The following is a 10,756-nucleotide window of genomic DNA, read 5'->3' as shown; positions in this document are numbered from 1 at the left end:
TTTTACTTTAACTTTTGAAAGACAAATAGCGTACTTTTTACTCCACTACATTTCTGTCAAGGATAAGGTCCTTGAGTAGACTGACGTCTAACGTCAACCCGACTTTCATTTCCAACCACAATGCAACCAAAATCATTCCCTGACTGACAACGTTGGGTTTGGTATTCTAAATGTGAATTTTGTCATTGTTTTGGAGCACTCTAGCTTATAGATTACAGTAAGGCTATAACATATTCATAATAAGGGAACCCCCCTCTCCTCCCCAGCTTATAAATTATACTTAGTGGTATTTTGAAAATGTAAAAATGCAGAATGTTTTCTGTGATGGGTAGGTTTAGGGGTCAGGTTAGGGTATGGAATATTTGTGCAGTATAAAAATCATTGTATCTATGGAATATCCCCATAAATATCAAGACCAAATAGTGTGTGTGCGTATGATATGTGGATATATAATAAGAGTAACAGTGCATATAGTAATTTGAATATAGATTCTCCTCTGACCATAAAATAAAAGCATAATGATGTGCTATAATTTTATTGACTTTGATTGGTCTTGACATTCAGCATGTGATCATGTATTTCACCTTTTCCAACAAAAATATAAATACATTTAATCTCACAGTAGAAGCACAAACACAGACAAAAACAAACATAGTGGTTCTCAACAACACAATTAAACATAATCACTGCATTACCTGCAAATGGCACAGAGTAAGCACCGACAGAAAAAAACAGAGTGCACAACCATTACAGGCTCAGTAAATGAGGAGTGTTCAATGTTGGACCGCACATGCCCTCTAAGGACAGATTTGAAAACCCCTGAAAATCCTTCATTTGTAAACACATTAAACCAATAACACAGATGGTAAAACTCTGTGACTGCTTATTCAAAATAGTGATCTGCAGGCAGGAATGAAAAAGGAACTCTATTTGAAGTCAAAGAGATTGCAGTCGATCTTGTAGTAAACATATGGATAATACTCTTGCTGGCTGAGATTCAAACCCGGGATGTCCATAGTTGCCTATAACACAACAAAAAAAGAACAAATCAGCTGTGATTTAGAGATATAATTAATATTCAATATTATATATATTCAATTAGGTCTGTGGATCATGTAGAAAGTACACTAGCGTTCAAAAGTTTGCAATAATTAAGGTTTTTAAAAAGTCTCTTATGCTCGCCTGAGCTGCATTTATTTGATCAAAATGCAGTAAAACAGTAATATTGTGAGATATTATCGTGAGTAATAATGTAATTTATTCTTGTGATGTCAAAGCTGAATTTTCAGCAGCCATAAATCCAGTCCTTCAGAACTCGTTCTAATATGCTGATTTGGTTCTTAATTTTATCAATTATTATTAGTGCTCAATCTTCGCTGAATAAAAGTATTACTTTCTTCTTCTTTTAAAAAGAAAATCTTTCTTACTCCAGTTTTTCTGAATGGTAGTGTAACAAAAAAACAGTTTTCAACATTGATAATAATAATAAATATTTCTTGAGCAGCAAATCAGCGTATTAGAATGATTTCTGAAGGATCATGTGACACTGAAGACTGGAGTAATGATGCTGAAAATTCAGCCTAACTTTTGACCGGTAGTGAAACTCACATCAATAACAGTAGCACTGCTGTCCAAGTGTTTGTAAAGGTCCTGCAGAACTTCTCTGAGTTTCTTTACATTCTTCTTGCCGGGCTGCAGCAACATGGCCTGGAAATTGACTGGCAGCCCATACCTGTTAAATACAAACATGGAGGTCATATATCTGACAATCTGCATCTCCACATGAAACAGTTTTATACCCCACATTGTACCTCAAGACAGACTCCGTAAAAACCCGAAGTGCCTTGATGTGTATCCATGCGATGAAAGCCTCACTGAAGTTTACTTTAAGCCAACGTACCAAAGGACCCTGAGGTGCAGAAGCAGATTGACAGTTGTTATCATTATTTATCTTTTTGTTTTCCTGTTACTTCAAATGAAGAGTAATCAAAGCTCTGGCCCTCTCAAGCTGGCTGTGATTTTGAGGTTCCTCATCAACATTATTGTGAAAGATTTTATAATGTTCAATAGTGAATAATATGTAGACAGCTGCACGCATACAAACTGCTTTTTCTTGTCAGTGGAGAGGCGAGTCAGCTCCTCTTTGTCTGCTTTCATCTCCTCTTCATTGTACTGAAAGTCACGTACCACGAACCTGAAAAAAAATCTGTAGTGTCAGGTCAGCTTCCCTCTGATTCAACGAGCATCAAAAACTGACAGGCACTGATAGCAGTCTTATAACGGTATTTCATACATAATCTGGGGATATATTTACATTGATTCTTGAAATATGACAAAACTGACAACAGAACTGAAAAAATAAAAGTTTGTGTTCAAAGCATGATACGGGATTTTAATATATACCATTTTGATTATAAGTAGACACTGATGTTTAAAAGTCAGTAAAAAGTGTTTTATAGAATTTAATACTTTTATTCAGCAAGGACGTATTAATTTGATCAAAAGTAACAGTAAAGACAATTATAAAGTTACAAAAGATATCTATTTCAAATAAATCCTGCTCTTTTGAACTTCCTATTCATCAAAGAATCCTGAAAAATTTATCATGATTTCCCACAAACCTATTAAGCAGCACAACTGTTTTCAACATTGATAACAATAAGAAATGTTTCTTGAGCTGCAAATAAGCATATTAGAATGATTTCTGAAGGATCATGTGACTGAAGACTTGAGAATGATGCTAAAAATTCAGCTTTGCCATCGCAGAAATAAATTACATTTTAAAATATATTAAAATAGAAAATAGTTTTTGAACAACTAAATGCAGCCTTGGAGAATCTTAACGAATCTTGAGAATCTTAACGAATCTTGTGAATCTTAACGGTAATTATACAGTAAATATATATATATATATATATATATAATATTCAGAGAGTTCAGACACTCACTTGTTTTCTCGTGCTTTTTGTTTGAAGTCATCAATAGCCTTTCTGAAGAGTGTGACGCTAAACAACCCACTGTCGTGGTCTTCAAATAAAAGCCTAACAGAAGATGAAAACTCTGATTTAGGATCTATCACAGAGCAGCGCTTTCCCTGATTCAACGGGAGGCAACAATAAACTGCTAAGGACATATAAAACACATGTGAAGGTTGAACATTAAAAGCAGTAATCTCATTACAACAAGAGGTCTATAAAGACATATTTTGGTCTTTGGTCTACATTGTGATTTCTTTTAGAGTTGATTACTTCAGATGCGATTAATTGTGCACATAAAGGAGTATTGGTGTGAGGCTTTAGACAAGTAACAAATATAGGTTACAGAAAGTACATAATTCTATACTTAGGCAATAGAATTTTAAGACATACAAAGATGGTGCACTTGGCAGTTAGCACCCCTATGAATGGGAGAAAGTGCAACGAGCAATATGGCGGAATAAGTCCCGCCTTCTAAATAAAAAAGCCAATCAGTGAACAGGTTTGTGAGAACTTGATGTTTCCCCATTCAAAAAGCTGTACTTGAATGACTGAAATAGACCTTATTCACAGCAGAGCCATATTTGATTTTTAACGGGAATGACAGCGAGGCTGTGAGGGATAGACATACATCTCTTTAGTGGGTTGTACTTGTTTTTGGATTGTTCTGCTAACGAAACACTGCAAAAAAATCTTTCTAAGAAATTTGAGTTGACAAAAAACTCCAGACAACACAAGCTGTGTAAAATTACAAGTGATCTAGGAGCTTTATACGTCTTTTTACATAGGATAACATGATAACACGGTAAGTCTATCCCTCACACAGCCTCGCTTTTATATCTGTTATGGCACTGCACTGAGTAAGGTCTATAGCTGCCGTCAAGTGAAAAGACTTGCCTTAAAGGGATTTTGATTTTACTCACTTTGTAGATCTTGGAACAACCATTTCAGAAAGAGTTTCATATGCCTTCTGCCAGTCAGGATAACTTGTCCTTTTTAAGCCATAAAATGGACAAAAATAAGGTTTTTAAAATGTTTTTTGCAGTGATAACAATAGATATAATGAACGAAAGTTTGCACATTCTGAGTTAAAGGGATAGTTCACTTTGAAAAAAATTTTTGGTATGTTTTAGCTTACCTCAAGGGCATCGAAGATGTAGGTGTCTTTTTTTCCGCAGTAGTTTCAATTTTGATATTTTTAGGTCAAACCGTTCTTGTCTGTCAGTCGTATAATGCAGGTCTATGGTCACTGTCGCAAAGAGCATGCACAGAGTCCAAATTAAAACAATTCCCCATCGTCCAAATTAAACAATTCCCCATCGTAAGTACACATTGATGGCCTAAGACACGAAACGAGCGGTTTGTGTGAGAAAACGAACAGTATTTATATAGTTTATACCTCTTGTAACACAGCCATGTCCAAGTTATCTGAGGGCGCGCACTTCCTGCTGTGTGACGTGTGCGCAGACTGGTGCATAGATATATATATACACTAGATGTCGCCTTGTCTACGGCAGTTCATTGGAACGAATGTCTTTAGGGCGACATCTAGTGTATATATATCTATGCACCAGTCTGCGCACACGTCACACAGCAGGAAGTGCGCGCCCTCAGATAACTTGGACATGGCTGTGTTACAAGAGGTATAAACTATATAAATACTGTTCGTTTTCTCACACAAACCGCTCTTTTCGTGTCTTAGGCCATCAATGTGTACTTACGATGGGGAATTGTTTGACCTAAAAGAACGGTTTGACCTAAAAATATCAAAATTGAAACTACTGCGGAAAAAAAGACACCCACATCTTCGATGCCCTTGAGGTAAGCTAAAACATACCAACATTTTATTTCAAAGTGAACAATCCCTTTAAAGGCACACTATGCAGTTTCCGTTTTTCTCAAACAGCGACCCCTAGAGTCGCTGTGGAGTACTTGTATTTAACGTTACTGTCGTAAATACCACTCAGGCAGAGCCGTCTCTGCACTCTTTTGACCGCGCTTTCTTCGTTTTCTTCCTCAACTCTGCCATGATTCACGTCTGAAATGCGTGCTAGTGTCTTCCATAGAGGCTGCTTCATATGTTGTTGATGTATGTCAAACCTGCATTGCTGGTTTTGCCAGCGGCGTCCCCCCTGCTTTCACCCTACTAAGATTTTGTTTACCATCGAAATGATTTCGAAGCTGTTATATTAAAGGAGAACTCCGGTCAATTTTAACATTGAGCTCATTTTTTTTGTACATTTGGAGTGCTGCCAATACAGAGAACAACGACAAAAATCGGTGTTGCCTACACCGAGTTATTCTATTTTTAAAATTTGCACCCTGTTGACTTCAATGGGGCAAGTACTAAACCTGCTTTTAGCCTCTTAACATCCTTGATGTGTCATTACAAGTGCACAGAAAATGTGAGTGATTCCTTCTGAGTGAACACGAGTGAATCTGAGTTCACGCGCGTGATCATAGGTACTAAACCTATGCGCGTGAACTCGGCAATCGACTACTTTGGACTTCACCCGAAAACAGGATGTAAACAAAGGTATTTGCGCTGGCTTAAATAACATCATTTTTATACATTTCTTTCACATCTACTGCAGTCAGATCCACTAGTGTTCACTCAGAAGGAATCACTCACATTTTCTGTGCACTTGTAATGACACATCAAGGATGTTAAGAGGCTAAAAAGCAGGCTTACTACTTGCCCTATTTAAGTCAACAGGGTGCAAATTAACGATTTTTGTCGTTGTTCTCTGTATTGACAGCACTCCAAATGTACAAAAAAATGAGCTCAATGTTAAAATTGACCGGAGTTCTCCTTTAAGGCAGGGGTGCCCAATCCTGCTCCTGGCGATCGACTGTCCCGCACAGTTCATCTCCAACCATAATCAAACACACCTGAAGCAACCAATTAAGGTCTTCAGAGCACGTCAGGATCATAGATATCATATAAAGGCTAGATGTCTTAAGGCGGAGTCACTTCCGGCATCACCGGCGGCCATCTTACTACAGGGCTCTGTGAATTAAGGTGAGTGATCAGCATGCACACAAATCCTCTTATCTCGGTGAAATCTTGACGGATTTACAAACGGTTTGGTTTCTTAAAAACGTCATTACCATGGCTATAATTCTTTCATATGGAAGTCCATTTGTATAATTTTTCATATGTATGCAGTTTCATAGCTACATCTCTGACGTTTATAACAAACCAAACCGTTTGAAAATCGGTAGAAAATTGAGCAAGTTATGGTTATTTAAAAGCACATGCACCATGTTACGAGTGAGCGAGCACCCTGTCATAAGATGGCCGCCGTGTGCGGACGTCGACCTCCATTGGCCAGCAGCGCGGACGAGACATCTAGCCTTTATATGATATCTATGGTCAGGATCACTTGAAAATTAAAGGCAGGTGTGTTTGATTAGGGTTGGAGATGAACTGTGCAGGACAGTCGATCGCCAGGAGCAGGATTGGGCACCCCTGTATTAAGGTACAAATCTTGCATAGTGTGCCTTTAAAGGGATAGTTCCCCCAAAAATGAAAATTCTGTCATCATTTATTCCCCCTTATGTCGTCCCCAACCTCAATTACTTTATTTATTCTGTGGAAGATCATTTTTAAAATGTTCAGTTCCCATTGACTTCCATAGCATTTTCGTCCACACTATGGAAGTCAATGGGAACCAAAACGCTTTTCTTAAAGGGATAGTTCACCCAAAAATGAAAATGTTGTCATCATTTACTCACCCACAAGTTGTTCCAAACCCACATGAATTTCTTTCTTCTGTTGAACACAAAAGAAGATATTTTAAAGAATGTCGGTAACCAAACAGTTGATGGGCCTCATTGACTTCCATAGTATAGAAAAAAATACTATGGAAGTCAATGGCTACCGTCAACTGTCTGGTTACCAACATTCTTCAAAATATCTTCTTCTTAGTTCAACAGAAGAAAGAAATTCATGTGGGTTTGGAGCAACTTGATAGTGAGTACAATTTTTTTTGAACTATCCCTTTAACAACATTTTTCAAAATATATTCTCTTATTTACTGCAGAAGAAAGAAAGTCACACAGGTTTGGAATGACATGAGGGTGACTAAATGACAGAATTTTCAGATTTTGGGTGGATAAACTATCCCTTTAATGCAATGAAGAAACATTTCAAAATCCTTTACAAAGGAGCACAAATACCTAAGCTTGACTTACTTTGGAACGACTACAAGTAGAGTAGTAAGGTATTCAGAGTCTAGTATAAAATCATCCTTCTTGACTATATCAGCCAAACTCCTGGTCAAAAGACTCCCCCTAGTGGACAAGACATGTTATTATTTGATGCCACTTAAAAAAAAAAAAATTAATTAAATGTTTAAAGAAATAAAATAAAAAAACATTAACAACAATTATTGTCATTGTCATAACATAATACAACTTATGGAACAGATATTTTGGCTTCATTCTTCAACAGTGGAAGGAAGTGGAGACACGTCGTTCATCTTTTTTACAGTCTATGGAATAATGTCACACAGAATGGAAATTGAGTATGTAAAAGTCCTCCCACTTACACATTCTTCCTCTCCAGACTCTGAAGGTTCCCCTTTAAGCTATTATAAGACGAAGCTCTGGCTTTAAGATCATTGTCAATCTGACTCACTTGCTATGAACAGAGAACCAAAACATGATGTTTAATGAAAGATCAATCTCTTTGTGCATATTAAAACTGATTTGAACATGCTTCACCTTGGACATGATCTCTGAGATGTTCTTAAGGGACTGTTTGATGGGATACTTGGCCATATCCCACTGGAACCGTGTAACATATGTCACCAGATCAACTGTATGGAAATAATTATCGATTATAAATATTTATAATCATATAAAATAAGGTTTATAAGACAACTTTCAAATATGACTGACTAGACTATGAGCGATTACATCATTTTTCTTTAACAATATTTTATATAAAAGTTAGTTTAACATTACTACCTATTAAATATCTGTATGTGATGTTGGTCATAGTAGTTTACCATCAATATTGTGGTTAGTGTGTATTGAGGATTGAGTTCACTTGCCTCCATTGGCCAAAAGATTCTCCTGAACTTTATCTCGACTGTCTTCTAACACGTCAGCCATGTACTGGGCCACTTTCTTCACTACACTGGAAAATTAAAAAAAAAATATATCAAAGCCACAGGGTAAATATAGGCTACATAACTATATGGAGAACTATAATGTGACAGAAGCTATAAAATGCATGACGTGAACTTAATAAGTTAAAAACCACAGTGATACTGAACAAAATATTAAAGAAAAAGAATCAAATGAATCATTAATGTAGACATGAAACCTTTCTACGAAAGAGTCCAACTTGGCCAGATCATCTGACAGTCCTACGAGGACATCCAAAGTTCCCACCTGTTTAGAAACACCAAAACCTATGAGATAGAGGATGTCAAATCTGTTCATATTTTAACTGAAATAGAAAATGAGGAGTAATTTACCTTCAGTTCAGGCATGTTGAACTTGTGGTTAGTGGACAGGTTGCTAGTCTGGGTTGTGGCCATGTTCATCTTGTCCCATGTCTGCTGGCAGGTCTTCTCTCCAGGAGCAGAGATCAACCAAAACTCTGTCATCATGACTTCTTAAATGATAACGGAAAGGCTCATAAAAACATGTAGATTAATGCTGCCTTCACGTGCTATCGGATATTTTCTACTTCCCACTTCTGTAGTCGTGATTACGAGCTCGTCGCATGAGAGGGCGTTCATGTCCAATTTTGTTTTAACTAGGAAACTAGTATTTACGATAATTCATGAAGACAGCATAAATTCTGGTATCAGAGACACAAAAATAACAGTCAAATAAAATAAACAGCTCTTTTCCAGATTGACCGCATGAGCAAATTCACACTTCTTCATTTCATCCCATAAAAATGACCAGTCACGAGTCATTCCGCAATATGGCTCCATCATCAGATAGGCAAAATGTGTCCTGCTCGTGTAGCTATTTAAAATTTGAATACATATATACATATATATTTTCTTAAATGTGTACATTAACATGGTATATACGCATACGTGACTTAGACGCTTCTATTTTTTTAAAGCCTGTAAATATTGTATGAGCAGCGTTCACGGCTGTCAGTCACGACTATGAAATTGAAATCATTTTCGGCGATACTTACCGATGATGTAGTCCCTTTAGTTAACAACAAAACAATCTGATAAAACTGTAAATTGTTTTAATAAAGCATTGTTGAATACACAGTTAATTGAGTCGCTGTGTTGAAAACCCTTCAGACCGCATCACACTTCCAGTCAGCTGATCTGAGCTGAGGTTGTTTCGTTCAGTTGACAATGCGTTCAGGATGCGCAGCGCAAAGTGGATTTTTGCACGGTTACTAAACTTTATTCCCCCCCTCTTAAACCTCTTCAAATAGGCTAACAAATAACACAAATCCAAACAGCATTTATAGCGAGATAATATATTATATTAAATTATAACAAATTAAATTAAACTTAAAGGGAGTAGGCAATAGGCTAAACCCTGCAACTACTCTGTTTTGCATAAAAACACCAAAATGAACAATTTGATCAAAAGCAGGTTGCATTCTTTGCAACTAAATATTCTGTCCTTAAAGCACTTAACAATAATACAGTTTTAGAAAATAATTGATTATTTTTGACAAAATGTTGGCCTATTAAACCTTACTCAGTTACTAAACTTAACAATATGAGAAATTACGTCTTTCAATTAGCCTACCATTTAACATGACTGTGCAAATAATACAAAACTTTCTTCAAGAATTCAGGCTGCACAAAATAAATGTATTAAATGTTTCAAAGTGAACTATCCCTTTAAAGGCACACTATGCAGTTTCCGTTTTTCTCAAACAATGTAAAATCACAATATATATATACAATATAATGTTATTTAAGCACAATAGGCCTACGGTATCCAGATGATCCACCTTTATGTTACTACTCAGTTGATACAGGATAATGTGCAAATTCAGTTCAAATCAATTAAAAATATGCAATTTACTGTAAATAACATGATTTGTGGTTGAATATAAAGTGGCCAACATATTTTGTAACGATTTACTGAAACAAAACAAGACCTTTAGTGTAGGCATGTGCACTCTAACAAGTGATTTGTCTGAAAATTAAGCTGTTTAGTCTGTTTGGGGAATTATCTAAAAACAAATTGGCAAACAAATTCAACCCAAAACCTTAAAATATGACCTTTTACCCAGCAAAAGGCTATGAAAACAATTGCACCTTGTGCTTTGTGTGTTTATGTATCATTGTGTACGGGTATGTTATGACAGCTTTGCCAGCAGTACATTGTTACTTCAAGTCATTATTGTTTTCTACATTATCAGATGAAATAAAACTGATGAATGCAGTCTGTGTTGACAGAGAACATATTAAAGAGAACACAACGTTCTGAACGGGTTTTATACAGTATAACAACATACAATATGCTAGTTGTATATAAAGAAATATAGGCTACAATATGAATCTAAAAATAACAACAATGACTTCCATGCCTATATAATGATAACTAAATAAAAAGGGAGGGGTGAATCAGAAAGCATAAGAAGTGTATTAAGCTACATAAACAGAACCCACGTTGGCCCATACATGTCTAAAGGAGCGCATTTCTCCAAAAGGAATTTGCTAATAAATCATAATTCTTTCGTGAGTACAAATGGCCACGCCCACCGCTCTGCCTTCGAAATTGGAATCCCACTAAGCGAAAGGCTGATCTTATGAATATTAATCAGAGTG

At 36.3% G+C, this 10,756-nt stretch overlaps 1 protein-coding gene across 3 annotated transcripts; it reads right to left on the bottom strand.

The window, feature by feature from the left end:
* Positions 1–498: 498 nt before the first annotated feature.
* atp6v1c1b (ATPase H+ transporting V1 subunit C1b) lies at positions 499–9,358 on the bottom strand. 3 transcript variants are annotated; one of them, XM_081377673.1, is made up of 13 exons: positions 9,148–9,358; positions 8,465–8,604; positions 8,311–8,378; positions 8,036–8,121; positions 7,704–7,798; positions 7,529–7,620; positions 7,173–7,271; positions 3,899–3,967; positions 2,949–3,041; positions 2,101–2,194; positions 1,812–1,909; positions 1,609–1,732; positions 499–1,022 (listed from the first exon to the last, which is right to left on the bottom strand). In XM_081377673.1, exons 2-13 carry the CDS (start codon positions 8,597–8,599, stop codon positions 927–929), a joined length of 1,149 nt encoding a protein of 382 aa, XP_081233799.1. In that variant the 5' UTR covers positions 8,600–8,604; positions 9,148–9,358; the 3' UTR covers positions 499–926. The 3 variants fall into 3 exon arrangements, with proteins under 3 accessions (XP_081233799.1, XP_081233801.1, XP_081233800.1); XM_081377675.1 differs by having other exon boundaries at positions 8,311–8,398; positions 9,148–9,291; XM_081377674.1 differs by having other exon boundaries at positions 8,465–8,601; positions 9,148–9,254.
* Between the last annotated feature and the right edge of the window lie 1,398 nt (positions 9,359–10,756).

Source organism: Scardinius erythrophthalmus, assembly GCF_964197995.2.
Source record: "Scardinius erythrophthalmus genome assembly, chromosome: 10".
Lineage (NCBI taxonomy): Eukaryota > Metazoa > Chordata > Actinopteri > Cypriniformes > Leuciscidae > Scardinius > Scardinius erythrophthalmus.
Note: the sequence above shows the minus strand (reverse complement) of the source record. Positions and strands in the feature narration are given on the sequence as shown.